Source organism: Chanodichthys erythropterus, chromosome 13 (assembly GCF_024489055.1).
Source record: "Chanodichthys erythropterus isolate Z2021 chromosome 13, ASM2448905v1, whole genome shotgun sequence".
In the NCBI taxonomy this organism is placed as follows: Eukaryota; Metazoa; Chordata; class Actinopteri; order Cypriniformes; family Xenocyprididae; genus Chanodichthys; species Chanodichthys erythropterus.
The window spans coordinates 17796967-17820347 of record NC_090233.1 but is presented as its reverse complement, the minus strand read 5'-3'; the positions used below and the strand labels follow the sequence as shown (position 1 = coordinate 17820347).

General features: G+C 42.1%; 2 protein-coding genes across 2 annotated transcripts; one reads left to right on the top strand and one right to left on the bottom strand.

Annotated features, from left to right (window-relative positions):
- Positions 1-4: 4 nt before the first annotated feature.
- Positions 5-14935, bottom strand: coq2 (coenzyme Q2 4-hydroxybenzoate polyprenyltransferase). Its single transcript, XM_067405848.1, has 8 exons — positions 14851-14935; positions 14074-14500; positions 13776-13942; positions 2912-3033; positions 1336-1421; positions 1110-1243; positions 835-1023; positions 5-181 (listed from the first exon to the last, which is right to left on the bottom strand). Exons 2-8 carry the CDS (start codon positions 14375-14377, stop codon positions 20-22), a joined length of 1164 nt encoding a protein of 387 aa, XP_067261949.1. The 5' UTR covers positions 14378-14500; positions 14851-14935; the 3' UTR covers positions 5-19.
- Positions 14936-15866: 931 nt separating this feature from the next.
- On the top strand, positions 15867-23239 carry mfsd10 (major facilitator superfamily domain containing 10). Its single transcript, XM_067406497.1, has 13 exons — positions 15867-15995; positions 17220-17439; positions 18282-18378; positions 18494-18597; positions 18984-19142; positions 19259-19438; positions 20500-20608; positions 20702-20813; positions 21316-21424; positions 21570-21660; positions 21787-21834; positions 22221-22310; positions 22506-23239. Exons 2-13 carry the CDS (start codon positions 17293-17295, stop codon positions 22607-22609), a joined length of 1350 nt encoding a protein of 449 aa, XP_067262598.1. The 5' UTR covers positions 15867-15995; positions 17220-17292; the 3' UTR covers positions 22610-23239.
- Positions 23240-23381: the final 142 nt, after the last annotated feature.

The following is a 23381-nucleotide window of genomic DNA, read 5'->3' as shown; positions in this document are numbered from 1 at the left end:
CACACAACCAGCAGATCATCTAATTTGAAATGGAGTTAAGCTGTGTTTCGTACTGATCATCATTTCTCTTTTTCCATAAATTTCCAGTCACTATTCCTAAGAATAAAAGCAGTCCGAGGTTTCGGTTTGAAGCAAATTTTTTCCAGCAGTCCTCAGGTCTGTTGATGTCCACAGCGTAAATCTGTAGAACACGCACAAAAAAAACTTTATTTCAGAGATTTTCTCAGCAAATACTGATATGCAGGTAATTTGATAAATTTAATCTAGCATATCATGCAATTAATTTGATTTTTAATAAATTTTTCATTACATTACTGCTCCACTACAGTGAATTGGAGCGGTTATGAAAAAAAAAGAACAAATCGTGTAATCTTTTGAAATGGCTTATTCTGGTATGCTATTTTTTTTATATAAATTTATATAATATATATATATATGAGTTTGCACAACTAATAATTTTACTAGTGAACCAGTAGCCATGTAAAAAGCAAAACCGAAACCATTTTTTTTTTTTTAATGGGATATTTAAATAGGATATTATTTTACTATTATTAAATTAAATATTTATTAAGATTATTCCAAGCATATGCAATGTTTACAGCTGACAATCATGTGACTGACCAAGTGAGCAGCACATTCCTGTGGGTCAGTAGGATCACAGAACTCACTCCTCCTCCATGAACAAATTGCCATCCGAATGCATGAATTTTATCTGTGGTGCCATGCAAATCTATTTTTACAGGCATCCATATGACCATCCAAATAGAGCTAAAGGCTTAATTTTTTGTAACCCCAGGCAGGCTACTGTTATCAAGTAGAGTCTGTCTTGCTCACCTGATGTGCGAGATGAATAGCTACTGCAGACACTGCACAATAGTAGGGCAAAGTCTGGTCAGCATTAACTCCTGCTAGAACCAGCCCTGACAACATCACCCCTGTAAAGCCACTCAGCCACAGTTTGGTGTTCTCCTGGAACCTCAGAGCTGTAGACTTTACCCCCACTTTTAAATCATCATCTTTGTCCTAATCATGAAGAGGAGATGAATCAGAAAAGTTGTACACTACGCATATATTTATGTTAGGGTGTGATAACTAATCGGATACTGTACCTGATGGGCATAGATTGTGTCATAAATCAATGTCCACATGACACCAGACACATAGAGAGGTAAACACACCGACCAGTCACATAATCCCTTCACAGCAGACCAACCCAGAAGAGCACCCCAGTTAAAAGTGAGACCTACAGGAGGAACAAATCATGCACAGAATGTTCAGTCTAAGTGCTTATATAGCAGTAATATGGAAGGGAGGGGTTTGAGAAAGATCACACACCTAAAACCAACTGTGGCCAGTATGTGATTCTCTTCATAAGAGGGTATGTGACCACCAGCGACAAAGAAGCAGCTCCAAGAGCTATGCTAGAGAGAGATGGGAAGTCACATTTTATCAGACATTAAAGTTGGCAAGAAAGGGAAATTCTAATCATCTTTTCTTCTTATTGTGAAGTATCTGAAAGAAAGTGCTTCTCCAACCAGAAAAAATTGTAGGGACTTGATTTTGTCCATCTGGAATTTATCGGATCGTTGATGTTTGCTAATGGAGTGTAACAGTCATGTTCCAGAAGTAAAAACTCAATTTTTCAAACATTTTCTCAATTGGGAAATTGAGTTTTAACAATAACTTAAAGGTGCTCTAAGCGATGTTGCGGTTTTAGGCCAAAACATTTTTTGTCACATACAGCAAACACCTCCTCACTATCCGCTAGCTGCCTGTCCCCTGAACACACTGTAAAAAAAGGGGGAGGGGGAGGCCTCTGCCTCTTTGTTTGACAACACTTTGAACGTCAACAGGAAGTTACTCCGCCCAGGATCGCTTAGAGCACCTTTAAAGACAAACCTACTGTAAGCTACAAGGTTGTTAATCAGTGGTATTTGGATCCGTTGAAGTCATCAGCCTGCATTATTCTCAACTTAAAAAAAAAAAAAAAATTAAATGTTTTAACCAAGTTTAACAACAAAATTTGTGGTAAAAAAAATACATTACCCATAATGCTGTACAAAAATTCCACCAATCAGTCGAAACAAACAAACCGTGCCAAAAGAGCATTTAGCTCCACCCACAAAGCGCTGCAAATGACATAAATGGCATAAATGGCCTCGCAAAACGTAAATATGCATATTTTGCAATAAAAAATATTTAAATTATATATATTAAATTATTTAAAAATTTTAAATGCGTAGTTTTGAATTTCTCCATTGTTTTTAACTCGATTATGCTGTTCATATGCTTCATGGGATTGTAGCTCTTTCCTTCACAATAGCAGTTTTGTCACAGTCATGTACACAGTCTTGTAACTTTGTATTTTTGTCCAATTTTCAAATACTTTTTTGCTTCAAATCAAGGTTTTAATGTTATGACTCACCTTGTAGCTGGTTGGCTTTGTTCATGGCTTATAACGCTTTAACAAAGACTTTTTTTTAAATCCCCATAGGAGAAATGAAAGGGGAAAAAATACTTCCGAAACCAACGCCACTGAAAATGGGAGCGGGTACTGTTTTACTATTGCTACGATCACGTTATTGTCCCACCCTCGTGCCATTAAACACATCATCAGAGAAGAGATATCATTGCGTGGGGGAACGGAAGTGAATGTTTTTGATTAAAGATTATGAAGGCACATGAATTTTAAATAAAAAATTAATGTGCACGGATAAATCAATATTAATAAATATTGCAATGTTCTATTAAAATAAGAACGGTCAATTTTGATGTCATGGTGACTATAAAGATATAGTATTAAAGTTCTTATTAGTATAATATCGACTTGAAAGTAAAAATTCTATCCCAATTGTTGGCAAAATACATAAATAACTATTGTGAACAAACCTCCCTGTAAAATATGAATTACCTGTAGTAATTGAGGCAGAGCAGGACCCCCAGTGCTAAACTCAGCTGGCCTCCAAGGAAAACCAGAGCCTGAAACTGTGTGATCTCCCCTGATGCAATGGGCCGAGTGGCTGTCCTTGACACCTACCAAGAATATGACATACCCCCAACATCAGATTCCAACAGCTGCCAAGATCAAATCCAGATTTGATATTTTGAGAAATGCCTCCGTGTTTTTTTATGTCCATGCAATTAAAGTTAATTAACCAACATTCTTTAAAATATCTTCTTTTATGTACAGTGCATCCAGAAAGTATTCACAGCGCTTCACTTTTTCCATATTTTGTTATGTTACAGCCTTATTCCAAAAGGGATAAAATTCATTATTTTTTCCTCAAATTCTACAAACAATACCCCATAATGACAATGTGAAAGAAGTTTGTTTTAAATCTTTGAATGATTTATTTGAAAAAAAAAAAAAAATCACATGTACATAAGTATTCACATCCTTTGCCATGACACTCAAAATTGAGCTCAGGTGCATCCTGTTTCCACTGATCATCCTTGAGATGTTTCTATTGATTGGAGTCCACCTGTGGTAAATCCAGTTGATTGGACATGATTTGGAAAGGCACACACCTGTCTATATAAGGTCCCACAGTTCCCATTCAGTCGGTCACGTTCGACGTACGTCGGACAGACCGACGAATAGGAATCTCGCTAGAGAGGCCAATCTACTTCGAGTGTAACTAAACGAATCAATGCACATTGGCATGCAATCATATGCATCAGCTGCTTACCTCGCAGCGCGGGTATATAATGAGCAGCAGGTGCGTTGCATCTTCAGCTTTTCGCTTCGGAGCCAAACCTTCCACGAAGACAGCTACTGAAAGCGAGTGTGGTGAACGAGTCTCTCTTCAAGACGTCTCTTTGTTGCGAGGTGCAGGCGGACAGCGCAGCAGCGGGGCCGATTCTCCTTTTGTTTTTGTTTTTGCCTTTTGTTTGATTGAGCAAAGCTGTAATCAGCGTGAAGGCCGTTCTCACGGCTGGTGAAAACGTGCGCCTAGAGCGCTAAAAAGCTGTTGTTACAGCTGGTAAGAGGAGCGCCTTCAAGGAGAGTGCACACGACAGGCTGCACATTCCCTGTCTGTGCTGCAGCGGCTATTCCCCTGCGTGCTTCAGCACCTAAAAGAGTCAGTCCTTGAAAGAGCTAACACGAGTAGTTCGCGTCTTTTTAAAGATGTCGTTCTACTTGTGTGTTTCTGGATGCGGTTGTTACCTGGTGCCTCAGGATGGTCACCAGCGCTGTATCGCGTGCTTGGGCTTAAGGCACGCTGAGGCAGCGTTTGTGGATGAGTCATGTACCCATTGTGGGAAGATGACCATCGCGGAGTTGCGGTCGAGACTCCACTTTCTGCAAAGGGGTGGAGTCCCGGTCCCGACGCCTCGCTCCAATCCTCCTCAGAGGGTTGCTGCGAGCGGCGGGGCTGGTGACTTGAGGATAACGGTGAGCGCGCTTCCTTCGGGGAACCAACCCCCTAGGAACCCTCCCCCCTCGTGCGATCCGCAGCCAGTAGAGCTGCCCGCGGAACGTGGTGGACCACCCCAGAGGTGTGTACCATCCGTTTCCTTCGGAGCTCCCCCAGACGACCGGATGTCGATCGCTGCATCGGAGGGTGAGCCTGATACTTCTGGGGAGGATGAGTCGCGCAGTTGCCTCCTTCGGGGGTGACAACTGTGCCCGACACGGACCCGGAAATGATGGCTATGCTTTCCCGGGCCGCCAACAGGGTCGGGCTCGTGTGGAATCCTCACCCGTGTCCCGAACCCTCGAGGTTGGATGACTGGTATCTCGGGGTGGCCAGGGCTGGTTCTCAGCCCCCCACCCCAGTGCCGTTCTTCCCGGAGGTGCATGAAGAGCTCACGGGCACGTGGACGGCACCTTTTACTGCCCGAAACCGTGTCGGTGGGTCCTCCTCCCTCACCACCCTTGATGGCGGGGCAGCGAAGGGTTACAGGCGCATACCCCCTGTGGAACGGGCCGTTGCTATGCAACTGGGCCCTAACTCTACCTGGCGGGGGGAGCCGTCTCTCCCTTCCCGGGCCTGTAAGTACTCGTCGGATCTTACCGGCAAGGCTTATCAGGCCTGTGGGGAAGCTGCCTCTGCCTTACACGCTATGGCGTTGTTGCAGGTCCATCAGGCCAAGGCACTGAGGGACCTGCACGAGGGTGGTCATGATCCACAAGTTCTCCAGGAACTTCGTGCCACGACGGACCTCGCGCTTCGAGCGACGAAGGTTACGGCGCGGTCAGTGGGTCGTGCAATGTCCACTATGGTGGTCCAGAAACGCCATCTCTGGCTGTGTCTTGCGGACATGAGGGATACCGACAAGGTCAGGTTTCTTAATTCCCCCGTGTCCCAGACCGGCCTTTTCGGCGACGCGGTCGAGAACTTTGCCCAACAGTTCTCGGCTGTACAAAGGCAGTCTGAGGCCATCAGTCACATCCTGCCGAGGCGGTCAGCTGCTGCACCTCCACCGCCGGCGGCACCTCAGACTACCCGTCGCCGAGGGCGCCCCCCTGCAGCCGCCCCCGCTCCCGCGCCCCAGCAGCAGCAGCCTCCATCCAAGCGGCGCCGTGGAGCCGGTCGCGGGCGGGGTGCCCAGCCCGTCCAGCCACCCCCCAAGAAGAAGGGTGGCAAGGCCAAGTCCAAGCGGCCCTAGGACGGGCGACCCGGAGATGGAGGGGACAGCTCTTCAGGAGGTGGTGACTGCACCGCTCCTTCCCCCGGAGGAGGGCCGGGTGGAGAATCTTTTGTTGTTTCCTTTTGTTCCGCCGCTGGCTCAACGACCAGCGGTACCCAAATTTTCAATAAAAGAGCAGTTTCCTTTATCTCCGGGTCCGAAGAGGGCTCGGAGAGCAGTGGGAGGGCTAGAACCTCACCACTCTCATCCACCTCTTCTGTCGCCAGCGGACAGCAGCGAGCAGCAGGTAAGCAAATCCTCAACTGCTCCCTCTGTCCACCCGTGGAAGCAGGTAAGTGTTGCACAGCACACTGTGACCCCGCTTCGGGCCGCCTCACACAGAGAGCCTCCCGGGCCGCGTCCCTGCGTTCCACCTCGCTGCCCCGCGGCAGGTACGCCGGTGGTCCCCTTGGTGCCGCTGGTGCGGTCTCTGGGAGCCTGGCTAGCGCTCCCCAGTCCGTCTCGCTGGCTCCTCCGGACCATCAGGCTCCGCTATGCGATTCAGTTCGCCCGGCGTCCCCCCAAGTTCAGGGGCGTCCTCTTCACTTCAGTGAAAGATGTCGATGCCCCTGTTCTGCGTGCGGAGATCGCAGTCCTACTGGCGAAGGACGCGATAGAGCCGGTCCCTCCAGCCGATTTGAGGTCAGGGTTCTACAGCCCCTACTTCATTGTACCCAAGAAATGCGGCGGGTTACGACCGATCTTGGACCTGCGAGTTTTGAATCGGAGCCTTCACAAGCTACCGTTCAAAATGCTTACGCAGAAACGCATTTGAGTGCATCCGTCCCCGAGATTGGTTTGCAGCGATCGACCTGAAGGACGCGTACTTTCATGTTTCGATTCTTCCGCGACACAGGCCATTCCTGAGATTCGCGTTCGAAGGTCGAGCATATCAGTACAGAGTCTTACCCTTCGGGCTGGCCCTGTCTCCCCGCGTCTTCACGAAAGTCATGGAGGGAGCCCTTGTTCCCATGAGAGAACAGGGTGTTCGCATTCTCAACTACCTGGACGACTGGCTCATTCTAGCACAGTCTCGGGATCAGTTGTGCGAACACAGGGACTTAGTGCTCAGGCACCTCAGCCAGTTGGGGCTTCAGGTCAACTGGGAGAAGAGCAAACTCGCCCCAGTGCAGAGGATCTCTTTTCTCGGTATGGAGTTGGATTCGGTCGAACGGGTAGCACGCCTCACAGAGGAACGTGCTCGGTCGGTGCTGAACTGCCTGAATACGTTCAATGGCAGGACAGCGGTCCCACTGAAGTTTTTTCAGAGGCTCCTGGGGCATATGGCGGCTGCAGCGGCTGTAACACCGCTCGGTCTGCTTCATCTGAGACCGCTTCAGCACTGGCTTCACGGCCGAGTCCCGAGATGGGCGTGGCAACGCGGCACGTTCCAGGTGCCAATCACTCAGGAGTGCCGCCGTACCTTCAGCCCGTGGTCGGACCCCTTGTTTCTTCGGGCAGGAGTCCCTCTAGAACAGGTGTCCCGGCATGCTGTGGTCTTCACAGATGCTTCTACCACCGGCTGGGGTGCCACGTACAACGGGCATGCAGTCTCAGGGGTTTGGACGGGACCCCATCTGCATTGGCACATCAATTGCCTCGAGTTGCTGGCAGTACGCCTTGCGCTGAGCCGCCTCAAAGGCCTGCTTCGCGACAAGCATGTACTGGTCCGTACGGACAACACTGCGACCGTTGCGTACATCAACCTTCAAGGTGGTCTACGCTCCCGTCGCATGTCGCAACTCGCCCGCCATCTCCTCCTGTGGAGTCGGAAGCATCTGAGGTCGCTTCGCGCCATTCATGTGCTCAACCGTGTGGCCGACGAGCTATCACGAGCTGCGCTGCCCGGAGAGTGGCGACTCCACCCCCAGGTGGTTCAGCTGATCTGGAGAGAGTTCGGAGAGGCTCAGGTAGACCTGTTTGCCTCACCAGAAACCTCCCACTGCCAGTTGTTTTACTCTCTGACCGAGGGAACACTCGGGACAGATGCACTGGCTCACAGCTGGCCCCGGGGCCTGCGCAAATATGCGTTTCCCCCAGTGAGCCTACTTGCACAGACCCTGTGCAAAGTCAGGGAGGACGAGGAGCAGGTCTTGTTAGTTGCGCCTTACTGGCCCAACCGGACCTGGTTCCCAGAACTCTCACTCCTCGCGACTGCCCCTCCCTGGCCCATCCCTCTGAGGAAGGACCTCCTCTCTCAGAGACGGGGCACTCTTTGGCACCCGCGTCCAGACCTCTGGAAACTCCATGTCTGGTCCCTGGACGGGACGCGGAGGTTCTAGGTGACTTACCCCCTGAGGTACTTAACACCATCACTTCGGCACGTGCACTGTCTACGAGACGTGCTTACGCCTCGAAGTGGAACCTGTTCGTCGAGTGGTGTTCTTCTCGTCGAGAAGACCCCCGAAGATGCTCGATCGGAGTCGTGCTTTCCTTCTTGCAGCAAGGGTTGGAGCGTAGGCTGTCCCCCTCCACCCTCAAAGTCCATACTGCTGCCATATCCGCTTACCACGACCACATAGATGGCAAATCTGTTGGTCAGCACGACCTGGTCATCAGGTTCCTTAGGGGGCGAGACGGTTAAATCCTCCTCGTCCCCCTCCATACCCTCTTGGGACCTTACTCTGGTGCTCAGAGCACTCCAGATTGCTCCCTTTGAGCCTTTGCTGTCAGCAGACTTAAAGATTCTCTCTATGAAGACTTTGCTGCTGGTGGCATTGGCCTCCATCAAGAGGGTAGGGGACCTGCAGTCATTTTCGGTCGACGAATCGTGCCTAGAGTTCGGGCCGGGTGACAGCCACGTGGTACTGAGACCCCGGCCTGGCTACGTGCCCAAGGTTCCTACCACTCCCTTCAGGGACCAGGTAGTGAGCCTGCAAGCGCTGCCCTCGGAGGAGGCAGACCCAGCCCTGGCTTTGCTCTGTCCAGTTCGCGCCTTGTGACTGTACTTAGACAGAACTCGAAGCTTCAGGACCTCAGACCAGCTCTTTGTCTGTTACGGAGGCCAGCAGAAGGGAAAGGCTGTCTCCAAGCAGAGGATGGCCCACTGGATAGTGGATGCCATCGCCCTGGCTTACCAAGCTCAGGGCGTGCCCTGCCCGCTCAGGTTGCATGCCCACTCCACGAGAGGTGTGGCATCCTCCTGGGCGCTGGCTCGTGGCGCCTCGCTAACAGACATTTGTAGAGCTGCGGGCTGGGCGACACCTAACACGTTCGCTAGATACTATAGCCTTCGTGTCGAGCCGGTCTCCTCCCGTGTTCTCGCCTCAGGTCAGAGGCACAGAGAGGCCCCGGCTTAGTGTCGGCTTGCTGCGCTACATGCGCATTCTATTCTCCAGAGAGTCCCTACGGGCAGACCCTGTTGAGTCCTCCGGTTACCCTTCGGCAGCCGACGTGGCGGAGCGTCTGGCGCCAGGCCTATACTCCGTTGTATCCTTGAGAACCGGATTTAGGCTGGGTTCCATATGTGTGACCCTACGGGGATCCCATATGGCTTTTTCCACGGCTGCTCCTAAACGAAGCCCGTGTCTTTCCCTCTGGGAGAACCCATCTCTCACCGAGTGGAGTCACCCCAGTTCTTCCATATGTTGTACAACCTACAAGGTTAGTCCATATGTACTTATCCATATAACTCCTTCGGGGAAGGATATGGCTTCCGCAGCGTTCCTTATCGCATGTAAGGCTACGCTTTCCCAGCGTTATCCAATTGTCGCACTGAGTGGGTTTTGGGAACAACAGTGATCGACCCTCTCTGCGTGAGCCTGGTCCCACCGTCCTTAGGCAAGGGGGTTCAGGTGGCTCACGACAGAGCGCTGGAAGAGGGCAGCTCCTGTGGCGCTTTGGTAGGGATTCCTATTCGTCGGTCTGTCCGACGTACGTCGAACGTGACCGACTGAATGGGAACGTCTCGGTTACAAAGGTAACCCTCGTTCCCTGAAGGAGGGAACGGAGACGTACGTCCCGTCGCCACAGGCGTTGTCCTGCTGATGCTGCCACCTGCTGGGTTCGGCTCCTCAGCGAAAACCTGAAGATACAACGCACCTGCTGCTCATTATATACCCGCGCTGCGAGGTAAGCAGCTGATGCATATGATTGCATGCCAATGTGCATTGGCTCGTTTAGTTACACTCAAAGTAGATTGGCCTCTCTAGCGAGATTCCTATTCGTCGGTCTGTCCGACGTACGTCTCCATTCCCTCCTTCAGGGAACGAGGGTTACCTTTGTAACCGAGACGTTAACAGTGCATGTCAAGCACAAGCCAAATCATGAATTCCAAGGAATTGTCTGTAGACCTCTGAGACAGGATTGTATCGAGGCACAGATCTGGGGAAGGGTACAGAAAAAAATTCTGCAGCATTGAAGGTCCCAATGAGCACAGTGGCCTCCATCATCCATAAATGGAAGAAGTTTAGAACCACCAGGACTCTTCTTAGAGCGGGCCGTCCGGCCAAACTGAGTGATCGGGGGAGAAGGGCCTTAGTCAGGGAGGTGACCAAGAACCCGATGGTCACTCTGACACAGCTCCAGCGTTTCTCTGTGGAGAGAGGAGACCCTTCCAGAAGAACAACCATCTCTGCAGCACTCCACCAATCAGGCCTGTATGGTAGAGTGGCCAGACAGAAGCAACTCCCCAGTAAAAGACACATGACAGCCCACCTGGAGGACTCTCAGACCATGAGAAAACAAAATTCTCTAGTCTGATGAAATAAAGATTGAACTCTTTGACCTGAATAGCAAGCGTCATTACTGGAGGAAACCAGGCACCGCTCATCACCTGGCCAATACCATCCCTACAGCAGGGTTCCTACACATTTTCCATTTCAAAATTCCTTACTTTTACAGACTCAAATCTCCAGACCTCCTTCCAAATGATTTTCTGCCGTTGGTAAGCCTTGGTCTCCTTTTCTATGTTTTCTCTGCTTCATGTTTGTAGGCCGGGTCTTACAGTCTCTAGTGTTTGATTGTTGAAATAAAGTTTGGTATTTAGGATTCACGTCTAGGCCCTTCTCCTCTTAAAACCACGTACCTGTGACTTGTTGGGGATTAATGTACAAGTACTAAAATATACCCTGTTTAACAGGGTGGAGTAGTGACTTAGTTTGTTTCCCTTTCCAACCATACCACTCGCTACATAGGTGTAAATATTTAATTAGTTTAATATTCTAATAATTCAATACATTTACTTCATAGACATCCTTCTCTGATTTATCCATTCTGCTCTGTTTGCTCTGTTGTTGGTATCGAAGCATTTTATAGAGTAGCCTACACAAGCAAGCACAGTATCAGTTTTCGTAATATTTTCGAAATTCATAACTTTATAAACATATCTGCAAACTCAAAAGAGGTGTAAAAGATGATGTGTAGGAACTAAGTTGTCAGAAGATTTGTGTTTTTTTTTTTAACATGTAAACGAAGCATTCTTGTGCACTCTGACAAGAAAATAATGTAAAAAGTAAAAAAAAATTTAAATGGTGGCTGTCATAAATTTATACATTCAATATTGAAGCACATGTTAAGTACAAATACAATGAACATGCAATAGTCATAATGCATATATTTAGCAAAACGCTCTTCGAAGTTCATTTTTGTAGCTGACTAATGAGTTTTTGGACATTGAACGGCTTTTCTGAGGTAGGCTAAATGTTAATTTTTTACAAGCTGTTTTATTGACGCCTTTCTGCAGTTGAAACACTGATTGATCGATTGCATGTGACATGATATGGATTTCCGTAAGTTGTACTGTATCTTTCAACATGCCTTCGGATGTTCATTTATGTTTATTTTGTGTTGTAACTAGTAAAGCAGATGAGATGGTAGATTCACGAACACTACAGCGATTTATCACGCCACAGAGTGGCAAGAAAGATCATGACTCAATCCAGTCTATGGGGAAAGTAGCCCCTTTTCGATTCTTCTGAGAATCCTGTGAAAAACACCCCCCCCCCCCCAAAAAATTCTTCGGATCTACACGCTTCACATAAATGACGTAATTTGATTAAAAAGGGCTAATTTTGCTGTAAAGTGACTAGTTTGCAGGTATGATAAATTGGAAAACTGAATAGAGCCAAAAGTCTGGAAACACAAATATTTTTCCATACTCTTCCAGACCTGGAAATTACTTGAATCAAATTCCATACTTTTCCAAACTGCGTAGGAACCCTGCTACAGTGAAGCATGGTGGTGGCAGCATCATGCTGTGGGGATTTTTTTCAGCGGCAGGAACTGGGAGACTAGTCAAGATCGAGGGAAAGATGAATGCAGCAATGTACAGAGACATCCTTGATAACCTGCTCCAGAGCACTCTGGACCTCAGACTGGGGTGGAGACTCATATTCCAACAGGACAACTACCCTAAGCACAGCGCCAAGATAACAAAGGAGTGGCTACGGGACACCTCTGTGAATGTCCTTGAGTGGCCCAGCTAGAGGCCAGATTGAACCTGATTGAACATCTCTGGAGAGATCAGAAAATGGCTGTGCACCGATGCTCCCCATCCAACCTGACGGAGCTTGAGAGGTCCTGCAAAGAAGAATGGGAGAAACCGCCCAAAAATAGGTGTGCCAAGCTTGTAGCATCATACTCAAAAAGACTTGAGGCTGTAATTGGTGCCAAAGGTGCTTCAACAAAGCATTGAGCAAAGGCTGTGAATACTTGTGTACATGTGGTGTTTTTTCTTAAGTTTTATTTTATAAATTTGCAATGATTTCAAATAAACTTTAATGTTGTCATTATGGGGTATTGTTTGTAGAATTTTACGTAAAATGTAATCCCTTTTGGAATAAGGCTGTAACATAACAAAATGTGGAAAAAGTGAAGGGCTGTGAATACTTTCCGGATGCACTGTACAGTACCACAGAAGAAAGTCGTACATGTTTGTAACGTTTAAAGGGTTAGTTCACCCAAAAATGAAAATTATGTCATTAATGACTCACCCTCATGTCGTTCCAAACCCGTAAGACCTCCGTTCATCTTCGGAACACAGTTTAAGATATTTTAGATTCAGTTCGAGAGCTTTCTGTCCCTCCATTGAAAATGTATGTACGGTATACTGTCCATGTCCAGAAAGGTAATACAAACATCATCAAAGTAGTCCATGTGACATCAGAGGATCAGTTAGAAGTTTGTGAAGCATCGAAAATACATTTTGGTCCAAAAATAACAAAAACTACGACTTTATTCAGCATTGTATTCTCTTCAGGGTCTGTTGTCAATCCGGGTTCACGACTCCGCAGTGATGCTGCTGATGTAAAACGCTGCTGACGTGTTATCCGGTGCGCCCGAGCTTCGTTTACAGTCTGAGGGAGACACACGCTGTATTCAAGCTATTCTATATTTTTTTTATTTTGGTATTGCTATATTTTTTAAAATGGTGCGTAAGTGTGCATGTCACGGATGTCCTAATCGCCAAAAACAACGACGTAAAAGTGCATTACCAATGCCGACAGATGAAAGGATTCAATGGAATCAGTTCAATGGAATCAATTCAATGGAAATGATTCCGGAAGAGAAGACAATGCTGAATAAAGTCGTAGTTTTTGTTATTTTTGGACCATAATGTATTTTAGATGCTTCAAAAACTTCTAACTAACCCACTGATGTCACATGGACTACTTTGATGATGTTTTTATTACCTTTCTGGACATGGACAGTATACCGTACAAAGATTTTCAATGGAGGGACAGAAAGCTCTCGGACTAAATCTAAAATATCTTAAACTGTGTTCCGAAGAAGAACGGAGGTCTTACGGGTTTGGAACGACATTAATGACATATTTTTCAATTTTGGGTGAACTAATCCTTTAAATCTTCCATTTGCATTTGATATCCAATCAAATTAATTCTCATCATCTGACACTGTTTATAGAGAATGTTACACCAAAGGCACAATTGCATTGGCATGCTGACACAGGTAAGATAAGAAGAGGTTAGGCAGAGTCTTGACCAGCAGATGGCAATGCTGAAATTTACACCACTAGTGGAATGGAAATCCACTACATCAAATGTTCTCAGATAATGAGCAAAAACAAAAGATGACTTTTGGGGACTGAGAAAAGAACATTATGAGGGGAAAAAAATGTCATAAGGAAGAAAAGACTATTGCAACTTCAATTTCATGTTGACTTTGAATTCATGTACTCATACCTTTCTGTCAAAGTCTTTATCCCACATGTCATTGATAGTGCATCCAGCTCCTCTCATAAGCAAAGCTCCGACACCGAACAGCGCAAGCATGCGCAGATCAGGAAGGCATCCTGGGTCTGCCGCCAGCCCAATACTCCACGTACAAGGCAGATACAGCAGCCACGTTCCTACAAGAACACATAATTCATATTTTAACAAAACACAGAAGAGCTTGTAACGTCCTGGATTTGATCGAGCATCCTGGATAATTGCACACTGTGTCTTCTATGCAGCTGGGAGGCATTTGACATGAGCTCACCTATGGGTTTGTCCAGTCTCATCAATCTGAGGTACGGCTGAACGAACGCTGGGGCTGCGTTGACAATCCCAGCAGGTGTGAGGCTAAAAAACCTTGTGCCATAGTTGTGACCTGCCAGTGAAGGAGACCATATTCTCGGTTTGTGATCATCGCTTTTGTTATAGCAAGATCCAGGCTGACAGAAGGCTGTGATGATGTTTTCATGCTGTCTTCTGAGACTTGAAAAACGGGCAGAGCACATCTGTGGTAGATTCCTTTTCACTGCATGTGGCTTAAGCAGTGTCAGTAATCTGGTGCACATCATTTTGTCTGTTGAGCTGTCATGACCGACATTTAGTAAGAGATGTCACGACTGCAAAGTACCGAGACACTTCATTGTCTACTTGCATTCATGTGTAAATGAGGGACCTCTTCAGGAACAATAAACCTGACAAAACAAACAGCAGCAGAGAACACAATACACCGTATTCAGTACAGATTACTGACGAGTCATGAAAATGCTAAGTTGAGTGAATAAGGCTTTTTCTTGTAAAATTGTGTGCCAGTATTCTGTAAGTGTAATCAAACTTAATATATTTTTACATTTTTAAATAATGCACACCTTACTATTACAATTGAAATGTCTCCCTGATTGATCAACTAAAGGTGTTGCAAACAGCAGCAAGCATCGCTAATATGTCATGTCCGGGAAGAAAATCACAGCTCAGTTATGTCAATGATGTGTTCCTATTAAAACGTTTTTAAATCGTTCACTTCTATTTGACATATTGAACTTACAGCATTCTGTGACAGCTGAACACTTTTGAAGTCCTTTGCATTGTGTGCGCCGATGTCGTGTTCCTCCTGAAACGTTTGTTTTCTGTATGGTTCCGCCTGTTTGGTGGCTTAATTTAGTATGCTTGTTGTCTTTTATATTATTCAGTATTTGTAAGCAACAATTTAAGATGACATTTGAAGAAATATCACTGTGTCAACAGATGCTATAAAACATTTGGTATCATGAAATATGCTTTAATAAAAAGTTACTTGAAAGCAATACGTTTCATTCAAATTAAAATGTCATGTAGTAGAAGTGTAATGACTGTTCATAATAATATGGTTGTGTCTTTGCTTATTTAACAAGATATAATACATTAATATGTTACTATAACATGATCATTAATGAACCAGGCAAACATATGCCACTGAAAATGACAAAAATGATTTATGTAGAGACAAAAATACTTATGTGGTGAATTCCTCGTTTTAACTGTAATTTAACATTGTCATAATATGACACCTGCACAGAAATATTTCTAAATATATTTAGAAAATGACAATAATGACAAATGCTCATCCTCTCTATCCAAAGGATGAAGATCATATATATTTTGACTGACCTTATGTTAGTTTTGAACATTATCAATTAACTCCCTCTCGTGGTCTTTTAAAACATTACAAATTGGCTTATCAAGCCAGTGATGTTGAAAATTAAAATTAACAAATAAATTAAAACATTTGCCTGAGAGAAATTATTAATTTATTGATTTGTATTGTTTTCATTGATAATGCATGTCCTATAATGATGTGTTTTGAGAGATGAGGAACACTTATACTATGGATGGACTGTACATGCTTACAGTATTATTATCGTGTCTCCCACTCAGTTGTTCCGAATTACCTTCACAATATAATCCACAATGAACTATATTTTGTGGCAAGCTCTTATTTGCAAATATGTGTACACTTTTTATGCATTCATTAAATTGGCTTGACAGAAATCAGCAGTATAACTCGTGCTCATCCCTCTACACGTCACGGTTGTCGTAGCTGGTGAAATGAGACACCGCGCTCGCGCTTCCTGGTGTGCGTTCATGATGGGGGAGTGTGTGGGGAAGTAGCAGCATCTTCTGGGAACTTTGATTGCGTACTGCGAGCTCAAGGTAAGATATCAAGTGAACTTTACTGTACCGTCTATGTTAAACGAAAATATCCGACTTAACTGAGTTACAAACTCAGCCAAGTCTTTTAGAATTTATTACAGCTGATTTGAGAACTGCCTGTTTTCCCAGGGACTCTCAAGCAGACTGGAGTGAAATACTGTGTGGGCGGTGTGCGAGTTTATATGACCGGTGCATGATGAATGTTTTGAGAGTTTTGATATTTTATAGGAAGTTATAGGAAGTTGTTTTTATTTCAGTCCTCGAATAATTAATAGTAAACTGAAATATTTATTCAATACTTTTTGGCAACACTTTATTTTGTAGTGTCCTTGTTACACGTTACATGTAATTACTTGTAGTAACAGGAAATTATGCACAATTGCAAGCAACTTACAGTAAACCAAACCCTAACAATAAAGTACGTGTTGTCAATTAATCATCCTGTGCTTATTTATGCAATTACAACAAGAGACACTGAAATATTTATTAGCTTTCTGGTAACACTTTATTTTACAGTGTCATTGTTACACGTTACATATACTTACTAAAGTAGTAACAATAAATTATGCATATTTAAAATCTTCTTACCATAAACCAAACCTTAACCCTAACCATATAATATGTGTTGTTAATTAATATTACTCAGTACTTATTTGTGCAATTACACTGTAACAAGGTAACCTTAATATAAAGGGTTACACTTTATTTTAAGGTGTCAGTATTACAGTGTAATTATACATTTAAGTACTGAGTAATGTACTTATTATAAGTTTAGGATTAAGGTGAGGGTGAGGGTTTGGTTTGGGGTTAATTGCATGAAATTATGCAGAATTTCTAGTTATTACTACATGTAACGTGTAACAATGACACTGTAACTTTTTACATTTATAGTACAAATTTATTTAGCCTAAAACTTATAATGGTGGTATCATATGGTATCAGTGATGGTATTAAAAGACAATATATAAATATATATATATATATATATATATATATATATATATATATATATATATATATATATATATATATATTTAGATATATTTCACAGTACTGACTTATTTGTAAATTATATTTACATGACTTTAAAGAATACCAAAAACATATGGTACCATGGTACCATGTTCAAACTTTACCATACTAGTACAATTATTGGTACTTTAGTTTCAAGGACAAATAATGGAGTACATTCATACTGTTGTTCATTGTTTTGTTTTTGTTCAGTGATTCAGTTCAGTTCCCACAGGAGATGCTTTAAAAGTTCTCAGCAGTGAAGAAAAACAACCGGAGTGGAGAAATGGCAGGTAACAAAACTGCATCTGAGGATGTTTACTCCTCCAGAGTCATCAGGGTGGTTTTCTTGGCACTGCTGCTTGACTTGCTGGGTTTCACATTAATACTTCCCCTGCTCCCTTCCATCTTGGACCACTACAGTCAAACTGGGGTGAGAAAGGTTATCATTTGGATATATTATTATATATTTCAAAAGGTGTTTGACTGGCTCTTTATTCAAAAAGAAATGCTGCTGTATTTTGACCTGGATTAGTCATGCATGTAACTATAGACTGTGTGATAGTGCATGATGCATTCCAGTCATGACATGTTCCCCCTACTTATGAGTTTTGAAGAAAGGATATACAAAGCATTTCCAGTAAAAAAGTCAGCAATGATTATGAATGAATACTGAATGAATGAAATTTATAATATTGAATAGTTTAGTTAAAGAGACAAGCCTGTGGAAAGCCTCCAAAATCAGAGTTATTCTTTCTCATTAAATGAAGCTGACAATGGCTTCATTCATGTTTTCATATAGCGTGCTCTCGTTGAACTATTCCAATTAATGTGTTACATTTTCCCTACTGCGTGAGGGAAAAGCAGCATTTGAATAGTAACATAATAATGTGGACTGCAAAAAAATGATTTTCTTATTCAGTATTTTTTTCCAGTATAAATATTTAACATTCTTAAATCAAGATATATTCACTTGAATTGGATTTAATTAGGTGATATATTTAAAATATATTTTTCTTACCATACTGAAATATTTTTTCCTGTTTTAAGCACAAATTCACTTAATTTTAATTTTTAAAAAAAAAAGGCTTAATATCTTAAGTCATTTTCCTTCTCAAGTAAATGCATCTTGATTTAATATTTTTTAGATATTTGTAAGGAAAAACCAGACAAAATGCTAAGAGAATCATTGCAGTGTGTATAAAAATAGCTTTCACCTATGATTTTGATGTCATAATCTCTGTCTGCTTCACTTTTTCCCTGTGTATTCTACAGGACAGTGTGTATCAGTCATTACAGAGCATAGTGGACTGGTTCAGAGGGGCAGTTGGAGTTCCTATGGAAACAAAATATAACAGTGTTCTTTTTGGAGGTAACTTCATTACTCTGACTGATATTGAGGGCTTCTTTAAATGCAGCACATAATTCGAACTGATCTTTTGTATTGAGGGCATGCACATTCATTATCTTCTTCTCTGGTGTCTTAGGTCTGATAGGCTCTCTTTACTCTTTGCTACAATTTCTGTCATCACCCATTACTGGGGCTCTTTCAGATGATTATGGAAGAAAACCACTGCTCCTGTTAACAACTGTAAGTATAGACCATACTGACAAAATAAGATCAAATAGGGCAGGGATTCCCAAACTTTCTTTGACCTAAAATATTTTTTTAGATTTTAAGTTAATATTGATGTTAATATACATGATCACAGTTCTTGTGTTGGTTAATAGTCACATGACATAAAGGTAAACAAATAAAATAAATGTGTTTATTACCTTTAATGTCGTCGCTCTGTTATTTGAAAAAGTAACTTCTGTTTTTTGTTGTAAATTGAAAAGTAATGTGTTACTTTACTAGTTACTTGGGAAAAGTAATCTGATTACGTAACCTGCGCTACTTGTAATGCATTACTCCCAAAATTGGTCAATGCCTTTTCTAGACCAGTAGATTTGAGTAACATTCTCCTTGTTTTTCAGGTAGGTCTCATAGTGTCCTATATTCTGTGGGCTATTTCTCACAGTTTTACAGTGTTTCTGCTGTCTCGAGTGGTGGGAGGCATTTGTAAAGGTAATGTCAGCTTGTGCACTGCTGTTGTGGCAGACCTGCCTTGCCCTAAAGCAAGAAACAAGGGAATGGTGAGTTACGGTCATTAACATCATTAATTGATGTTTTCAGGACAAATTTGACATTTTAACCTTTTAACTTTTGAGTGACTTGAGGATTCATTAGGTTTGTTTTCTTCTGTTGTCAGGCAATGATTGGTGTTGCTTTCTCCTTGGGATTCACATTTGGTCCATTAATGGGAGCATACTTTGCTCTGAGACTCAAAGACGCTGAGGTGTTTTATCAAGGCCCTGCCATGCTGGCTGTCCTTTTTTCTTTAGCGGACCTACTTTTTATTTTCTTGATGCTGCCAGAGACTTTACAAAAGGTCAGCAATGTGACAATATGCAACAACTTTTAATAATTAGTTATAATTTAGTGACTAAAATAATGGTTGGGATATGTAATGCCACTTAAAGGGATAGTTCACCCAAAAATGAAAATTATCACATAATTTACTCACCCTCAAGCCATCCTAGGTGTATATGACCTTCTTCTTTCACTCTTCTGTCGGAATTGACGTACAGAAGGCAGTGAGTCTAGTTTATAAGGTTATAAATATGTATATATATATATATATATATATATATATATGGACAAAAACATGTTGTTTCACTTCAGAAGGCCTTTATTAAACCCCTGGAGCCGTATGGATTACTTTTATGATGGATGGATGTGCTTTTTTTGGGGCTTCAAATTCTTGGTTACTATTCATTCCCATTATAAAACTTGGAAGAGCCAGAATATTTGACTGAAAGAAGAAAGTTATATACACCTAGGATGGCTTGAGGGTGAGTAAATAATGGGATCATTTTCATTTTGGGGTGAATTATCCCTTTAAGGTATATTGTAATAATATAATGTAACTATATAATTCTCATTGAACTCATTATTCAAATGTGCTTTAATATTTATGGTAACATTTAAAGTTGGCATGAAATGGAAATTCATCCGATCTGTTTTCTGATTTTATTGATCAAATTGCCAACTATTCATCAATGCATGTTTCATTTTTAAAATTTGAATCAAAAAGTCATAACTTGATTTTTCAGTGAAATGATTCAGTGACTTCTCTCTAGTGATGTATGCTGGATTTCTCCAATAATTTAGTCTGCTTAAACCCCGCCCCTTTCTTATAGTCGACTGCAAACTTGCATTCAGATCTGCCTCCATCCAATCAACTATACAATACAACAATACAACCAAGTCCCCTCTCATTTTATTATCCATTTCACTCAATTGTACGTCACAATATGATATCTGGTGCTATTTCCATTACATCACAACCTTAATTGTGATCACTTCCTGAATAGACTCCAATTTCGTTTTAAATTTTAATCATAGCATTGTCTTTAATTATAAGTGTAATGAATGCTTTTCATGACTCAGGGGGCATCGAAATCTTCAGGTATTCAACAATCAGGAGATCTTCTTCACCCTGTTGCACTTTTCAGTTTCACTGCGGTCACAAGAACAGAGAATCCACCATCTGAACAAAGTGAGAGCATAAAGTTTCACCGAACCTAGAAGCCTTCAACATGACCAGGTTGAATAATGAATGAACTGTCATTTTAATTTCTTTTCACTATAGAAATGCAAAATCTTAAGGTGCTTGGACTGGTGTACTTTGCATATCTATTTCTCTTCTCTGGGTTGGAATTCACCTTGAGTTTTCTGACACATCAGCGCTTCCAGTTTTCCAGGTAAAGCCTGAATCTATAGCTAACACAACATTGCTCAATGTCACAACTTCTAAAAACTTCGGCTACAAAGGCCGCGATTACTGCTGCTACACATCAAACGACATTTAAAGAAAAGTATAACATTATAAAGCATGCCATTGTCTTCAACAGATAAACCATCCGTTGCAAATCTGACTAATCGATTTTGAGTTCAGGCCATGACTTAAACCATGAGAAGTGACTCAAGAAGTTGAGAAAAACAGCCTGTGGGTTTATTTGTATGTAGGCATTAGGAACCAGGAAGTTTTGGACCATTTATTATATATCATAAACAACCAAAATAGGGAAAGTGAACAAAGGTCAAAAAAAAGTATAGCTGCCCCTAGGATATGATTTCAATATACCAATGTACTTTTGCACAGTCTGAGATATGTTTTGCTTAATCAGAACCGTGCCATACTGATATCATTGTGTGTGTATCATTGAGCAGCTGAACCCTATAGTCTGCCTTCTTCTGTTGTAGCATGCAGCAGGGAAAGATGTTCTTTTTCATTGGCATTACCATGGCAGTGATCCAGGGCGGATATGCCCGCAGGATTAAACCAGGTCATCAGATCCAGACCGTTCGCGTGGTAAACTCTTTCATGCGTTACTGGATCACAAGTCAATTAAAATTTTCTTGCAGTTTTCTTGGAACTCTGAATATGATTTAATAATTAACTACTCAAAGGCTTGCACATTGTGACTACATATTTGTTTTCAATATCTGTATTTCAGGCAATTATATCACTTATACCAGCCTTTTTGCTCATTGGAATAGCATGGAATTTGACACTACTCTATTCAGGCTTATTTTTGTACTCTTTTGGTAAGCAATTTGGCATCAATTCTGTCAGTATACAAATGCATTATTATTATCAACCAAATGAAAATGTACTTGCATTTTTTGCATTAGTTTTTCAATTTGTAATAATTAATGTATTTATTTTTGCAGCTGCTGCTATAGTTGTTCCATGCCTTTCAACACAAGTGTCTGAACATGGTGGGGTTTTTTTTTTTTTTTTTTGAGTGCCTTAAGATTAATTTTCATAAAGTTATCCATTCTGTAGCTTTTTTGAGAGAACATTACTTAAAAGGATTGTTCACCAAAAAATGAAAATTTACTTTTTCATCTGTGGTGCACAGAAGAAGATACTTTTTTTTAAAAGTGGTGGTGACCAGTTTTGGTTCCCATTGACTTCCATTGTGTAGACAGAAAACACTGAGAAAAAATATCTCAAAATATCTTCTTCTATGTTCGACAGAAGAAAAAAAATATCACTCAGGATTGTAACAACATGATTTTTTATTTCTTGAGTGAACTGTCCTTTTTCTCACAGTTAGTTTGAATGTGTGATGGTGTTAATGATGTCTGTGTCGATGTCTTAGGCTCAGCCGGTCAGAAGGGAACAGTAATGGGAATCCTTCGGAGTCTTGGAGCTTTAGCTCGAGCACTAGGCCCTATTGTGGCTTCTTCAGGTAAACAAATAAAAAAATATTGTACGATTAAATGTCTTTTTTCATGTGTACACTGAATGTAACCCTAAACGTAACTTAAAATTGCAATGAAATGTCCCTTTCAGTTACTGTATATCTTTTATATACCAGTCTGTACCTTTGTTTTTTGCAGCTCTCAGAAAATAATAACATTATTTTTTTTTTTTTTTTTTTCAGTGTACTGGTTGGCTGGAGCAGAATTATGTTTTATACTCAGTTCAGTGTTCTTTATAGTCCCTCTGATTTTACTGAGCCAGCTGAAGAGACAGAAGGAGGAGTAAGATCATGAGTTTTAGGATTCACTATTGTGTCTCCAGACCTCTTTTTCCTTGATGAAAACCTTAAAGCCCACTAAAGAATGTTCCTCTTATAGTGTTTACAACGAAAAACAATACAATGTACTTGTAACACTTATGAAAAATGTGTTTACATTTCCGTTAAAATAACAAAGACTGTAAATAGTAAAACAATATTTCATGAATGTATTTTTACAACACAGAGGTCAACAGATATGCATATGTTTATGTCTGTTAGTGCCACAGTTTTATAATGACAATTCTATAAATATTTCACACACACACACACATTTGTTTTTTGTGAATTGTGGGGACATTCCATAGGCGTAATGGTTTTTATACATTATATAAATGGTTTTTATATAATGGTTTGTATTTTCTATCGCCCTACACCTAAACCTACCCATCACAGGAAACTGTACACATTTTTACTTTCTCAAAAAAACTCATTCTGTATGATTTATAAGCCTTTTGAAAAATAAGGACATGGAGTAATGTCTTCATAAGTCACCCTCTCCTTGTAATACCTGTCATACCCATGTCATTATACAAATTTGAGTCCTGATATGTCACAAATACACATGTATACTCATAAAACAAATAAAGATGATTATTGTCAACTATTTATCTTTATTTTTTTATTAATTTGCATAGTATACACATGCCATTAAGGTTGTTGTTTTTTCCTTAGGTTTACTAAGAAAATGTTTACCGTTAGTTAAAACTCGCAGAACAAAACAGTTTTACAGCATAAACT